Source organism: Acomys russatus, chromosome 7 (assembly GCF_903995435.1).
Source record: "Acomys russatus chromosome 7, mAcoRus1.1, whole genome shotgun sequence".
Taxonomy (NCBI): domain Eukaryota; kingdom Metazoa; phylum Chordata; class Mammalia; order Rodentia; family Muridae; genus Acomys; species Acomys russatus.
Window position 1 is genome coordinate 33112101 of NC_067143.1, and position 16901 is coordinate 33129001.

At 41.8% G+C, this 16901-nt stretch overlaps 1 protein-coding gene across 5 annotated transcripts in view; it reads right to left on the reverse strand.

The window, feature by feature from the left end:
• The window catches only part of Ntrk3 (neurotrophic receptor tyrosine kinase 3), a 379071-nt gene that overhangs the window by 30819 nt on the left and 331351 nt on the right, over nucleotides 1–16901 (reverse strand). For 3 of the 5 annotated variants that reach the window (XM_051148741.1, XM_051148747.1, XM_051148742.1), the window contains one exon: nucleotides 5563–5637. The exons of the other annotated variants lie outside the window; for them this stretch is intronic. In XM_051148741.1, the coding sequence (XP_051004698.1) occupies nucleotides 5563–5637 (75 nt within the window). The remainder of the gene's footprint in view (nucleotides 1–5562; nucleotides 5638–16901) is intronic. 5 annotated transcript variants of the gene reach the window in all.

Here is a 16901-nt window from a genome sequence, read left to right on the forward strand (position 1 = left end):
AACTAGATTCCCCAGTGAAAGCAAACCCCAGGCAGTTTCCATTCACCTACCTTCTGCCCTGCAAGGCAAGTCTCATACACCAGGGCTTTATTATCTGTTAGACACCGTTTGATGATTCATGACATGTGCCCCTGGTGCTACCATCTGACCACACCACCAGGATAACAGCTTCTTCAGCCAGGTGCATGGAAATACATTTGGCTGGAGATCTCTCTGGGTTTCTACTTCCCATCAGGGTTAACCACAAGTTGCTGGAGAGGAGAAGGCAGCAACAACCATCAGCACAATTAACTACTGATGGCAAGAGGCAGGCACCAGCCCAGACACAGCGGAGCTCACGGCCCCTACCAGCATCTACCTGCTGGAGGGGGAGTCACAATTCCTGCAGACATATGGATTTCTTACAAGCCATTTGTCTGTAAAACAATTGTGGGAGCAAGTGCATTTGACCACCTTTGAAAGAGACATTCTGACTGGAGAAAGCGAAGACAAAGACAAAGGCAACTTCCCTTGGGAGTAGTCTTGGATGGTATGGCCAGGAGCCTGCCATCTTCAGAGGGATACTATAGATCCTTTACCTGAACACCTGAGCCCCACCCCATCCAAAGAATCTCTTATCATCCAGTTTTAAGAACATGCTTGAGACTACCAAGAAGAGACTTGATACCCTATGAACATATACAGGGGGAGGAGGTCTCCCTCAGTCACAGTCATAGGGGAGGGGAGTAGGGGGAAAATGAGAGGGAGGGAGGAATGGGAGGATACAAGGCATGGGATAACAATTGAGATGTAATATAAATAAATTAACAAAATATATTTTTAAAAAATAACATGCTTGTTTCTGAGATCCTCCATTCATGTTTTCACAGTGCAAAAGGGAGCTACGATTTTAAAGATTAATTGCCATTTAAACACCTATCCAGAAGAACCCAGGGAACTAACCCTGGGAATGCACAATGAATCCATTTGGTTTTATAAATTCCTGAGGTACCATACAAATTAGAGGCACCTTGCCCAGATTAATGTATTCATTCCCCCCTCCCCCAAAGACCAATCTTAGCTGTCTTGAATCTTGGAATGATTTTAGATAGCAAAGAAAGGATAGGAAAATTACATTTGGTAATCTCTCTGTGGTGGTGTCTGGATCCAACAATGTTCCACTGTGTTTTTAAATGAACCTTTTCTTAGAGACTAATGAAATGAAACCAAAGAGCTCCCACAACCTCAGTGACAGCTGAAAGTACAGTAGCCCAAAGAGGAGTGAACGATGCCTGTCTCTGTCTTCTCCTGCAAGTTTTGGATGTGCAAACAGACAAGTATGTGCCTTTAGTGTCATTATAGCCAGGTTGGTTTGGGTGGGGAGATACACTCTTTGTCCTTCAGCATGCTAGTGCAAAGAATGTGCCTTCATCGGGGTGGCTCCAAAGGTAAAGCATCCAGGCATGAGGACCAGAGATCAATCTCCAGGACCCACATGGTAAAAGGAGAGAACTGGTGCCTGCAAGTCATCCTCTGGCCTTCATGGATGCAGGCCAGAATACATTCACGTTCACAATAGACAGAAGATAGATAAAAGATAGATAGATAGATAGATAGATAGATAGACAGACAGATAGATGCCATAAAAACAAATGAGTCGTAGGTCAGAACTCAAAGAAAGTTCACAGACTGAAACATACCTTTGACCAGCTGTTTTTACTTGTGTCTAAGGCTTGTCCATTGTCCTTCTAACTGTGACTAACCTCTCCTTAGGTTTCAGGCATGTGTTATATGTCTGAGTAATAGGATAGGCCATAGATAACCAGCCCCAAAAGGAAGAGAAGTAGAATTCCTCTGCTATACGTCCACTTCCATTGGGACAGAGCCCCACAGATATGGAATGGAGAGCTCAGCTGATGCTGCGTGAGGTGAAAATTTTAGAAGAAAAAAGTAGTTTGCTTGTCTTACATCAGGGAAGGAACTTGGAGCCATAAGTCAGAGGAAAAAAAATACCATAGCAGGGGCTGGAGAGATGGCTCAGCGGTTAAGAGCACTGATTGCTCTTCCAGAGGTCATGAGTTCAATTCCCAGCAACCACATGATGGCTCACAAACCATCTATAATGAGATCTGGTGTGCACTATATACATAATAAATAAATAAAATAAATCTTTAAAAAAAATATACCATAGCAAGGAGAACTAAGAAAGCCTTTCTCTTTAGCTTTTGAGTGAAGGACAAAATCATGCAATAGCCCAGAAGATGTGAAGAATCTGGGTGTGATTGGGAAGCCATCTTGTAAGAATGACTTGACCACAGTAAGTAGTGGTCAAGAGCCTGGAACACACTCCTGTGGTGATGCCACTGGGGTGCTATGAAAAAGGGCTGGGAGAGGTAAGGCATAACTTCTCTCTATCTATAAAGAATTTCCTGTGAGACTTGAAGAGACTTTCTTTGATATGCATTGAGACCCCCTATTCAAGACACCACACTGCAAAGCGCTAAAAAGTTCAAAGGTTAATTACCATTGGACAGAGAGAGCACTTATTCTGAAATAAATAGGTAGAAACACAGCAACCTTTAGGAAAACTGGAGAAGGAGGTTGACATCCTAAGATACATCTTTTCTTTATTTTACCAGGTCTGTCTCATGTGTCTAAATAGTGACTTTTGTGGGCAGGCCATGAAACCTCAAGAGCCCATCTTCTGCATAAAGCAAGATATTTTCTTAAGATATAAGAGAGTACATTACAAACAGATTCAAAGATGCACAGTAGATACTGTTGGATGTAAACGTAATATTTGGGGTGTGGTCTAGATACCTCTGATTTTTACAGATAGCATCCCCAAATCAGATGAGGTGAGTCTGTGCATTCCATTCACAGAGGTGGTCAGGAATTAGGAACTGTCTTTAAACTCAACTTTTCATTCTACCTCCATCAAAATACCTTTGTGCAGTCCTGTATCTCTGCATGCATTCTCCCAACTCATTAACTATACCCAAATACCATGCACTACCCTTCTTCTAACGTGCATAAGAGCCAGGACCCCTGTTACACCAAGGTTACGCTTTCATCTCTGCTTAACATGAACATCACACAAGAACACTTGCTCACATGCTTCCAAAACAAATTTGCAGGCCCATCCCCATTCCTAAGATGGACACAATGTGGAGAAGCAGATGTTACTCTGCCTTCATGCACAACCAGCAACAACATGGACACTACTGATAGCTCCTGACTCAGCCATGCAAATTAGAACATAAACAGGACTACAGGGTAGTCTAGGGAGTCTTATCGTTCTTTCAGTTCCATACTTCACACTAACTGGTACCCAAGGATGGATACTGAGACTGACAATAAAGCTACAGATTTCAGACTTTGATCAATCTTGATTTCACTGGGTGCACTCTTCTATGTGTGTGTGTTTAAATGTCAGTGTGCTCATCCCTAATGTGGAACCATGGCTTTCTCTTTGTGAGAATAGTGTAAAATAAATAAGTTTACTCAAAGTCTCCAGCAAAGAGCCCACCTGGCATAGATGCTCATCAAATGCAAGCTACTTTTCTGGTTTCCACCCTTGGCATCCCAGAAAGAAGAGAGGCCTTAAGAGATCCTAAATGGCCAACATAAATCACAAATGAAGAGACTTTCTACAAAGATGCTTCTAAAATGAATAAATCAGCCCATATACTCCTTAGTCATGTCTCTAGCACATGAAAGCCTTGCTAACTACCAAGAAAATCCTGCTTTGCCAATGAGGGGGCCACCAAATATTCACTTCTTGTTATATAAAGTTTATGCATATTTCCTCATTTGGATTCAGACTTTTCAGCTCTGACTTGTTTCAGTAAGTTGTGGCAAGTCATGAAAATCCTGCTTGGAGAACTTAAATAAAGTCTGTACTATTACTTTTAAGCAGCTCAATTGCTTTGACCTCTTACCTAAAACTGCCCACACATGTACACATGTATGTATTCATGCACGTGCTCGTGTACAGACACAAGTTACTGTCACTATCATAGCCACTATCGCCATCAATCACTCCTTGTTGACCGTTTTTCTTATTTTTCATAAGGACCCTCTACTCTTCAATTTGCTCTGTATCTTAAACTTTATCTTTGATTTCCCTGATTAAAAGCAGAGAGTTCTGCCTATTTTATTCATGGTTGTCCTAATGTACTTGGGAAAGCTGCGATGTATGCTGTTTATTCCTGTTTAATTATTAATAGCTTCTCTTTTCACTCTAGCAGTTGAAATAATCAAGTACACATGATCAATTGATAATAAATAACTCCTCAAATGAGTTAATACAATTTGATCAATTTGGAACATTAGTAAGACTTGTCAGCTCCTGAAAGCAATAGTTTGACCCTAGTGTAACTGAAAATATATGGCTTTTGGAAAGTGAGAGTAGATGCTTAGCTCTTGCAGACATTTCTGCCTGCAAGTGTCACATGGTGGAAGGCTGGCAAAAAAAAAAAAAAAAAAAAAAAAAAAACCCAAAAAACAAAAAATAAAAAATAAAAAAAAACTGAACCTTAACTCCATTATAGATAGCAGTGTGTCGATGAGAAACCTGTGAAACTGAGGCTCTGGGGGAACCTGGGAGGCTATGCTTAATTTACCTCCCTAACGAGATCAGGGGGAAATGAATGAAATCATCAAAGTGCTCCCATGCACCTGCCCGTGAGATGGCAGCACTGGCAGAGGATTGCACGGCAGGAAACGGAAGCTGCTCTATTCCACATCACACCCAGTTGGGGTTTGAACACAGCATCCAGCCTGAAGGAAAGTGTCTCAGGGTGACAAGCAAAGCTTCTGCTTGGTTACTAAGGGCTGGTAAATTTTGTGATTCTGTGGATTGTTCTAGAAACAGAACAGGAAAGAATACGAACAAAAATGGGAAGAAGCTATTCAATGTAGTGTGATAAGAAAGGCAGGACAGATGGACCCTTTACTTGATCTAAAGTATATCCATATTCTCTCCAGAAATTGCCAAAGGTATTAAAGTAGGGAGATAGAAATCTCCCCCAAATATACACAATACTTAGTGATTGTGGCTCTTTAGTAACTCTCTTGAACATCAATATCTTTTTAGGCCAGGAGTCATCAAGCACACACCTCCTGCTCTCCAACCCATCAGCCTATATGTTTATGGTATTCTCAAATCCTTCAAGGGAACTTCTTCTGGAGCACTAGACAACCAAAGTATATGCAAGGCCACACCTCAGGAAATGCAGAAAAGCAGCCAAACCACCATTCATGCAGAGCTCCAGCCTCCACCAACACACAGGCCTGGACAGAAGGGCTGACAGCCACCTAAGTCAGGATGCGCACCTACTTTAAGCGAATCATGGCCCCACACTCCCACCATGCTGTGTCCCCATGAGACATCACAAGCACACCAAGGGCTTTGGCAGGGAACCTCCATGGAAGTTAAATGACGCCCCCACGAGGGGAGGCAGTCCAAACAGCAAAGGCAGCAGCCTCCCACACATGGAAGTTCCTCTCCAAAGTCCGCAAGCTGTCAGTGTTGGGCAGCCCTGTCCATCCCCTGGCCCCAGAAACGAAACCAACACTCACTGTGGAAGCTGCTGGCGCTGCTCGCCTCTGCTGCTGCCATGACACGCTGAATGGGCCCTTCTGGCATGGCCCTTCCTGACAGTGAATGAGGGAGAGAGTGGGGAAGAAGGGGAGAAAGAAGAAAAGGGATGAGGAAAGAGGGAGGAAGAAAGGGGGATAGGGAGAGAGAAGGGAAGCAGGCCTGTCTTTAATGGAACAGATGTCTCACCTGAGGATGGCCTCCAATGCCCTTCCTATGCTCCTAGAGAAAAAGAGGTGACTGTCTGCCTACACTCAAGAGTCCACTCTAGAAGGATTCATGCATAACCCAAATGACACACCACCATAGCAGTACTCTTAGTCCATACACTGTCTGCCTCTGCAAGCCACCAAAATGCAACAGGCTTTCCTCCTATGGGCCAGGTCTCCTTTCCACAGGATGAGAGCCCCAGCCACTACCACTTTAGAAGGGCGTGCGTTTTATCTAACATTCTCAACTCCTTACACCAAAAAAAGGGAACTTTCCCCAAAGCCCCGGAAGGCAACTTTATTCTTTTTGTATTAGCAGAAAACTCATGAATTCACTACTATCCCCAGTCTTCCTTAATTTCTTAATTTCTTTCTTTCCTGCTTTTCCTATTTAGATAGCTGGACAGCATTTGCATTGGTCATTGCATGGACATTGGCACCCTCCTCCCTACACTGTCAACAGAATCAGTGTAGGAATTCTCCACCATCACCTGGCAAATCTTGCTTCCCTTGCTTTCCTACTTGAAAAGTTAAAAGACAAGGATATGCTAAGCTCTCTCTAAGGCAGGATTCACAGTAACATAGCATTGACATTTCTTAAGCACCTCTGCGGTCAAGAACTATGTGCAAAGGGCAAGAGGCACACACATCCTGATTCTCTGTGGATCCAGGGGTGAAGGCACCCCCTAAGGATGAAACAGGTTGGTCAAACATGTTTATGAAGCAGCAAGTCTATGTGTACAAACCCATAGGGTGAGACTGAGAAAACCACCCAGTGGAGACAATGAAATGAGCTTGGCAGGTTTTGATGACATTGTGAGATGGACAGCAAGAAATAGCAAGGGAGGTGAAGAGAAAAATGGATGGATAAGTGGGCAGTTGTGCAGAGGAGGTATGGGGCTGAGTCATGTGCCCCATACAAATTTAATATGTTGGAATTCCAACTCCCACTTCCCTAGCATGTATCCATAGTAGATATAAGGGCTTTGCAGGTCATTACGTTGGACACTAATTTAATTTGACTGTTGCCTTTAAAGGGCTGGAAATCTTGACATAGAAACTTGTACAGGAAAGATCTTGTGAGGACAGAGGATGGTGGCCATCTACAAGGCAAGGAGGCAGGCCTGGGAAAGAATCAAGGCTGCCTGTGCCTTGATTTGAAAATTCTAGCCTTCAACCCATAAAAAAAAATATGTTCTGTTTTTGAAGCCCACTGAATTGTGGTACTTTGTTAGTGCAGCATCTACAGAGAACATTGTGTATTTGTGGAAGGGAGTGTACTGTCATGTGAACCAGGATTCAGACTGGCTAGGCTGGATGGAATTACAGGGCTGCCATGGCAGGGTCGGGAAGGAGAGCACAGAGCCCAGAACACAGACTGTTATCTTGGAGAAATGAGGACTCACTCAAGGATCTTATATGAACAGGAATGGGGTGAATAAGGATGAGAAGAAAGGTTTGACCTTAAAGTCATAGATCCAGTTGTTGGACTAACTAGAGCAAGTGACATTGAGATGCTGTGAGGCTAGACATGGCAAGAAGGTGGCATAGATACATTGAAATAGGATTCCCCTTAGAGGACCTCCCATTAGAGCTCTCGTGTGTGCTAACAAGCTACTGTACAGCACTGTCTGAAAGATATGGTAGTGGCCATGGTGAGTTTATTTCCAAAAAGAAAAGCCTTCATGTCCAATGAACTCTCCAGAGGGAACTTATAGATATAGTAGTCATAGAGAAAAGAGATGGAGGTATAAAAGGAAAACAGAATTCTAACCTCGCAAACCCATTGACTCTCGACTAACTACTTCAGAACTTTGAATAAAAAGAAACACATCAACCAATGAAAGAGGCAAAGGATGATCAGAAAGGGGGAGACAGTGAAAAGTAAGACATCACTCAAGCATAAAAAGGGGATATGATGGTGGGTTGGTGGAGGAAGTAGGGAAGGGGACAGAAACAGGGCTGTTATTAATGACATTCAATACAGAGTTCATAAAGGATTACCCTGAGGAAAGACACTGAAATGTGGGTAATAGAAAATTATTATTGACCCTCAAAAGTCATATTCAAAGATATGGTAAGATCAGAAGCGCCCTAAATGAAAGTAAAGGATTAAAAATGACCCATTTCAGTAATAGAGAAGACAAATGTATGTTGGAAGGAATAAAAGATTAAACAAAACATTTTTTTTTAATGTATAAGAGAGAATAAATTCTTAGGGTAGAATAAGAGACAAAGGTTTGGAGCAGAATAACAATAGTTATAGAGAGAGTTCAGCTGGAGACGGGTTGGGGGCTGGATGATGAAGGAAAGAATGCAGAGCTGAGAATTGAAAGATATGGAGAGTGTGTCTTTTCTCTAATGTTTCTCAGTGTCACAGAAACACACACTTGACAGTTGTTTGCTCATGCATAGTAAGCCCGTAAGTGTCAGTGCCACAGCCCAGAAGTCTCTATTATAGAGAGGCCCTTAGCATCTCAGACTTAGAAGAAGGCAAAACTCTGTGCTCGCCAACTATAGCCTCATAACCAATGCATGTGTCCCCTTGTCACACTTCTAAAATGCATTGTGTGATTTGCTAGAAAACCTGTGGGGACAAATAATCTACTGCCCTACAGTCTAAAATCTTCTATTATCACACAAGGTCTACAGAACTGAACCTCACCATCCTCAAGTCTGAAATAGCTCCGGAGTTTGCTAATCCTATCTAAACTGTTGGTTTTTTAAAAAATGAAGCAGAAGCCATTCATCACACCAAAATAAGTGAGGACCTCTTCACTAAAGTGAGCATCTCTTCACTAAAGTCTAGCCTCATTCTCATTTAGTATCCCCAGGACCAAAGTCACAAAACATCATCGAGATTATTCACTAAGAAGTATGTCTATCTTCTGCTGTATTTAATTTAATATTAATATATAAATAATATGAATATATGTGTATACACACACACACATATATAATGCTGAGCATAAGGGATATAAAGTTGATGAAATAAGGCATTGCTGTTGAAGACATCTCAAGCTATAATGACCAAATATGTGTCATCAGGCACTCTTGAGTATGTATTTTCATAATAAACATACACTAAAATAATCCCTTTCTACAAAATATATATGGACATTTATGACAACATCCCCTATATCTGACCATCACTTACTTTACTTCTAGTAGCTTTTACTTGCCAATGAGTTTCATTCAATCTGTGTTACCATCTTGGGACTCCACTCATGTCAATTCTCTTGCTAATTTAAGTAGCATACTGGAGACTCTAAAGCCCTCTAAATTAAGGTCTCCTGGTTTACTACTATGGCCAGCTCTGAGTCACCCCAACTGTTCACCTCCTTTACTTAAAATACCTTTGACACAAAACTCTATTAGAAAAAAACCAAACAAACAAATAGGATTGGATTAAAATGGAATCATTTTCTACCTTGGAATTCTAACTTATCTCATGGTCGCCATACCATACTGGTATGCTCTTTAAAAATTATATTTATAGCTAACTTCTCCTCTCTTCAAAGCAACCAACCAACCTGAGGATTACCAACTAATCTCTGAGCCTCAGTTTACATGTCTGTGAAGTGGACTCCTGCTAACAGCCAGTGAACAGTATGTACTACAATGGTAATCAGAGGATAAACCTCAGGTCTCCAGGAAAGAAGGCTGGTGCTTTTGCCATGTTCCTGATAATAACCAGAGGCATGCACTTGACAATTGCTCTCCCTCCCTCCATCCCTCCCTCCCTCCCTCCCTCCCTCCCTTTCCTCTTTCTCTCTTCCAGTGGCCTCATTTGTCAACTATCTGTCAGGTAGGTTTGACAAGATGACTTCTCACTTAATTCCAAATCAGGATTACACAGATTTGCCACAGCAGATCATTTGCTCAAATTTCAGCAAGGATTTAATCAAAGGTTCTTATAAAATAATTACTTGGAAAGTGGTTTGTATATGTAGGAACACTGTTCAACTGAATAGTAACATGCTAATCCTATGACAATACTTAAAGATTATCGACGAATTGATCTGCCAGAGAGGAAAATTCGAAACCGCTCAATTTTGCAAGAGATATAAAATATGCATAAAATAGTGCTGGTACCCTGGTACAGAACGGCACAGGATTGGTGACACTGAGCTGGTAGAAAGACATGTGACTCAGTTATTAAAACTTTGGCAGAATGGAATGTAACAGAGCATCAGATCTACCCAGAAGCAAACTACCTCTGCTGTATGTGTGTCCTAAAACACAAACAACAGCTTAATTGAAGACAATTTAGGACACGAGGATATCAGTTTCATCTATGGGTTTGGGCATTAAACTAAATGAGCCACAGCCATGCAGGCCAATCTGGTCAGCTCTATATTCTGTACATGTTCTTTGCACACAGGAACATTCAATATGGTAACGTGCGTGCTGTACTGGAGTCCTTCTGCTTGTGACAAATTATACCTTAAAGAGTCCGGAACAATCCTTGACTTGAGAACAGAGACTGGAATAATGAATGCCAGTCCTGAGAACACTCCTGATGCCGCCAATCTCTTTCCCAAATGCATGGTGGATGCCGCTATATCATTACATGCCTTTTTCCCACGCTAGATACACCCCATCATCCTACTCAGGGCACTCACCATCAGTCAGTCAGAGCTGTTACCTGATATGTGCTTGCCACGCCTGGGCATATGCTACATGATCTTGAGAGAATTAAATTTACAAGCAACCAAGAGGCTCATATATTTTAGGTGCGAAGGCTATTTATTGACACAGAAAACACTTGGGAGTATAGTAATAAACTAACTCCTAATTATTGGAAACTAAATAAAAAGTAATTTGTCTCTTTAAGTTTAGCATAGATAAAAACATTTGATTCATCTCAATATAATCAGTAGACTGTCTTAATGCTTTGGTCATATAGACTTTGAAAGCTGGATATATATATGTATGTATATATATATATATATTCTCATAGACATTTTAATCATTGTGATATGTTCATTCATTCAGTCTTCTTCACTCAAAGCAAATGTTTGAGCCACTGGTGGGCAATATGAAACAATTGAATTTTTTTCATTGAGAGACCAGTTTATCTTCTAGACCCAGATTCCCAGAGACCCTACATACTGACCATTGGCACTAAGGTGTTAAACATATTCATGGGAACTACTTTACCAATACTTAAAGCAATAGGAACATTATTACTTTACCCATCAAAACACCTCATTTGGTATTATATATTATAAAAATTAAACATTTTATTAAGCACTAATGTGAAAATCCATGCTAAGAAGGGTATAAGTTTCTTTGTCTGCAAAGGACATTAGTTCTCAGAGAGATATAGCATAGAACGACTCAAGAGCATAAATATATGGACTGTTGAGGCTGACGCAAGAGAGTCAGTGAGAAGAGACAGTCAAAGGTGCCATGGTGAGAGATGTAGTACTACTCTCCCTGTGCAACTCATTCACTAATCCTGTGTCACTGCTTACCAGTGTAGTAGCACTTTAGGCTCTTATGGGAGCAAAGGATCAAAAGCAAGTGGACCCAACCAAGACAGAACAAAGAACTTTCATACCTATGATGTCATGTTGCCCATGAAAATGAGGAGAAGAGATCACTGTACAGGAAGAGAAAAGAAGGTGAGCTCTCCGTAGGCCTTGGTTCTTTTCCCAAGGCACCCAACCTTGAAATAGTCAAGAAAGAGACTGCCAATCCATGAAGCCTGGAGAAAAGAGCTCTGTTTCTGAAAAGCTCAAGGTTCAATGAGCAAATAGTTCCTGGTCAAAGCCAGCCATTTAACAATAAGGACCCCCTCACCAATTGATATGCTTCCTCTCTCTGCCTGGCCTTCCAACACGCTATCCTGAACATCAAAGACCTAGAGGGTGAGTGGCTTTGTTTTCTATCTCTCAGAGCTCTCTTACGTAGATTCATCTCCCCTTTAATTTCAGGATCCAGCACCAAAGACTTATCATAGGAAATACTTTGGCATGTAACTTATTTAAAATTTCTTATATATAATTTCTTCCTTATTCACTTACACGGAACGATAATAACCGTCTATTGAGTGCCTAATAGGTACCAGGCAATTTGCATACATTATCTTATTTAATCCACACAAAAGAAGAAATTGTTCTCCCTCATGCTCCTTCCCCCCCCCTCCCCTTTCTTTCTCGGATGAGGGATCTGAGACTTAGAGAATGTAAGTACATTTCCTAAGGTCTAATAGCTCTAAGCAAGAGCTTGGAGATTCAAATGAATATAGCTTGTTTAGGATTTAATGGGCTGGGCAGCTCAACTCACCTTTCCTTAAGCAACAACTCTCCCTACCTCCAGCTTTGTCCTATGTTATAGGCTAACTCTGGGAATGTAGGGGAGGGGCAGGAAGGGAAAAGTTGCTTTATTGACCAGATCCTTTGCTCTCCTCCTCCTTCTCCTCTTTTTTTTCTCCTCCTCTTCCTCTTCCTGCTTTGTCAGACAACTCACATATTCTTGAACTATGTGGATTATGAGAAAAATATAATTCCCAAAGTGGAGGAAGTCAGGGGAATACAATCTTCTCTTTACATGCAAATATCTTAATTATAGCTGGTAAGGAAGATATTTGTATGGAAATTTATGTGTTTTTATATGTTATATATTCAGTTTGTCTCAGTAAACAAAAAGTTTTTTGCACTTCAGAAGGAAAATGGTGGCTGTTACAATGCATCTATCACCAGCCTCTGCCACCCTGGAGAGAGAAACTAGGGGTTCAGCTCCATGGCCACCTGCAGCCTGCTTCCCCTCATCAGAATTGGCTTCAATAAAACATCCCTCCTGATCTTGGAATTTTCTCCTGAAGCATCTTCCCTGTCTTGTCCCCACGGAGACAGGCAAGCAGTAATAATGTCCATCCCACTCAGGTACCACCTTCCTTGATGGGAGAGAACAGCCAGATTTCAACCTTTCAGAGAGATGAGACTGCATCAAGATCACTGGCAACTGTTCTCGGAATATCACTGTCTTGGCAGGGCAAGCAGGGCCAGAATTTTCACTCTGCTGGCTCTCTTGTCATTCAAGGTAAACAGAATCTACCAAGTTCCCTATGAAAGGTACAGAGGCACTTCGCTCACAGCAATCTTCTTAGTTTTTCTGGGTGGTCACAATGTCATTTTATAGTATAAGTCAGCTTTCTCCATGGAGGACAGAAGGTAGACACACCTTAAAACAGGTAGGATTCTGGGGAGAGACAACTGAGAATACCACACTTCTAAAGAGTACTAAGAATTAGAAAAACATAGAGTGCTCAGTGGTTATGACATCAATATGCCACAGCTGGAAAGAGTGAGGAAACTGGAGGAAGGAATCCCAGAAGCCCTGGGAAAAAGCCAACAGGCCATCTTCCTAGGACGATGCTGGTGCCAGCCGGCCTGGGGCCTCAGGGTGAGAGAGATGTCATTCAAGGCTCCCTCTGGCTGTGTGTGTGTGTGTGTGTGGTTTTTGTTGTTGTTGTTGTTGTTGTTGTTGTTTTGTTTTTGTTTTTTTTTTTAGAGTAGTAAATTTTTTTCCACATTTTTATTGAAAGATAAAATAATTCATATTACATCTCATTTTCTATCCCATCCCATACATCCTCCCATTCCTCCCTCCCTCCCACTTTCACCCCAACCCCCCTTCCCTATGACTGTGACCAAGGGGGACCTCCTCCCCCTGAATATGGTGCTAGAGTATCAAGTCTCTTCTTGGTAGTCTGCTATCCTTCCTCCGAGTGCCATTGGGCCTCCCCAACAAAGGGACATGGCCAAATATGGAGCACCAGAGATCCTGTGAAAGTCAGTCCCCAGTCTCCACTTAACTGTGGAGAATGTTCTGTCCCTTGGTTAGATCTGGGTAGGGGTTTGATGATGGTTGCATGTTTTGTCCTTGGTTGGTGCCTTTGATCAAGCAGAACCCCTGGGCTCAGATCCACCCATCATAATGTTCCTCTTGTAGGTTTCTAGGACCCTCTGGATCCACTTACTTCCCTATCCCCTATATTTTTATCACCTAGAGTCTCAATAGGATGTTCTCACCTCTATCCCACTTTCCTGGTAGGTGCAGATTTTGATGGGACCTGCCCCTTGGGCTAGTGTCCAGTTATAAGTGTGTATATACCATTTGAGTCTTTCTGCTTCTGGGTTAGCTCACTCATTATGATCATTTCTAGTTCAATCCATTTGTCCACAAATTTTGGGAATTCCTTATTTTTAATAGCTGAGTAGTATTCCATAGTGTATATGTACCACAGTTTCTTTATCCATTCTTCTACTGATGGACACTTAGGCTGTTTCCATGTTCTGGCTATCATGAATAAGGCTGTGTGTGTTTTTAAGTTGAAGGAGTTGGCATTTCTTATTTGTTTCTAACATTCTTGGGACACATGAGGTGGCTTAAAAGTTGCACTTTTAAATGTCTCCCATCCCACAACTATGGTTATTCATTTCCAAGGTTACTGTCTAACACAGCAATGCCTTTGAGTCCTAAGCTTCAGTTCACCTCTCTGAGCCCCAGTGATATTCCAGAGCTCCTCTATCCTCTTAGGTTCCTCGCAGCACAGAGTCTCATGGTCTCTTGCCTGGACCAGTATGTCCTAACCTAATATGACTGCCCAGGACTGTCCATCAACTTTTCAAATCAAAGAAGATGGATCCTTAAAGCCCTCTGTGTCTGTCTTTCTGTCTCTATATCTGTGTTACTGGGTTCTATTTGGAGGGGAAGTTTCACTGCTATGAAAAAAATACTCCAAAAACAAAGCACTAATCAACCCTATGAGCTGATAGTCAAGGATGCTGATTTAAAAACCGATGTCACCAAAGTGACTTAATGACTGAACTGGGTCCTAGTCCTTTTTTCCTGCTTCAGAAGAAAGAGTGATGAAGCCTCTGGTACATTACTAGGAAAGCCTTTAGGAAAGCCCCAAACTCTCAGCCAAGTATCCATGTAGTGGAGGAAATTTTGCTGTTTGTATTTGTACAGACCACATTTGTTAGATGAGAAAGTCAAGATAATGAAGAAAAAGACAGGAAACTGGTACTTCATAAAAGATAAAGGCTGACATTAGGCAAGAAAGATATTTGTTCCATGTCAGTAGTCAATGCAGTGAGTAAACCTGGGCTTCTAGCCATCCCAGTAGTCAGTGGGTACAATATGCCCATAATCAAAGATAGAAAAATTCTCCACAGGACAGCAGTCTTTAGGCCACTGAGAAACACATGTTCTAAACAACTTCCTCACATTGATAGAGTCCAGTTGTCTGCAGTTCAAGTTCCTGGTCACCATGCCTTTTCATGCCACAGTAGCCCAAGGCCCCACCCCCACCTCTCCCCACCAACACAGAGTATTCAGTTCTGCCTTATAGAATGTTTGGGCTGTAGTAGATATCCATTCTATTGCTGCTGTATTGAATGGTTTAGGAAGGAAGAAGGTGTGAGTGTATATAGGTGCAAGGAAGTTTCGGGTCATCCCAGTTTCTTGGAAAAATATAAAGGAATCCTTCACCTGTAGTCAACCCACAGAGTGCACAAAATTAAACCTCAGTCATTGAACTAGATATAGGTAGTTATATAAAAAGACCTGTTTCCAAAATCAAAGTATCTTCCTAATTTTAATAGGAAGAGGAAAAAGGGCTGGGAAAACGGATGTTTGAGCTGAGGTCAAAGCAACATTAGAGAAAGAAGTAACTGGCATTTTCTTATCCTTTTGGCTATGCCTTCCTCCTATTGGACGGAAACACAGCTTCCTCTTCTCTTACCATCACATGAAGAATTTATCCCCACAAGGCAGAAGATGAAGAAGAAGACTAGAACCACAGACCAAACTCCACATTTTACAGGCAGATGGGATGTCTTGATGGACACAGAGCAGTAATTGATACCAAAGTGCCCTAAATAACACTCCCATCCCTCAGTAGATGTCTATATTCTAAAATCTCTGTTATTTTGTAGATAATGAGTGTGCAGATCCACTGGCTTTAATCAAGGAAGTGAGGCTGCAATACCTGCTATAATTAGCTACGGATCCCTTCCTTTGTGTTCCTTTCTCTTGGCAGCTTTGTGCAGATTAATAGGCATTAGCATTTAAGTTGCTGCTCTAAATTCACTCAAAGTGAGTATATCACAGCATCTGTCTGCAGAGGAGTCCACTCTGTGCCATGTCTTCTAATGAGCGCTATGCACTCTATACCAGAAATAAATAAATGAATGGAGGCAGGCACAGTCCTGGCACGGGAGTTCTAGGGACATGCCCAGCTCTTCTCTAGCCTTCTGTTACAAACCTTGCCTGAGAAAATTAAATCTGGTCTTGTCCACATGTGGCTTCTAAGATGTCCAGAACTGAACAGTTTCAAAGGACGTTTTTTCTGAGCCTGGAGTCACACCATAGCTTCACTCAACATAAGGTTCTCAGTAACTGTGCACCTTGGGGTTACAAGAGAACTTTTTCACAGCCCATTTTATGGCCCCTCGGCCCCCATAAAGGTACACCAGCAGTGCCACTGTTTTCAAGGAGAAGCAGTTGCATGCAAGGTGGTACCTTGGGCTCCTTGGACTGTAGAATAATAGGAGAAAATCCAAACAGTCTGAAGTTTAACAAATCAGTTTGCCATTGTTAATTCTTACTTTGCCAAAGGTGCCATGGCTCTGCAGCACATCAACAGTAAGGAAAACTAGAAGAGGGGCAGATGAGAACTCACTCTACCATCGTTGCAACTTTTCTAAAGGAGTTTGGATTTACCCCTAATAGAACAGGGTGGAATGGAACACAAATCCTCATTATTTTGCTCTGTTGAGGGGAGTAAGGGGAAAATGGGAGGGAGGGAGGAATGGGAGGATACAAGGGATGGGATAACAATTTAGATGTAATATGAATAAATTAATAAAATATATTTAAAAAATAAATAGGAACAGTGTGGATTTGAAGTAGTTAAAAAAAAAAACAATTAGGCTTAGCAGCAGGGGTCTGGTCACTAGAAAGGCTCATGAGGGCCTCATCTTTTGACAGCCAGTGTCTGTTTTCTTCCCTGTTTCCCTGCACTTATTCTGAAGAACCCAATGCCTAAACTCACAGGGATAAACCCCTTCAAATTGAATCCCAGCACTTGGGAG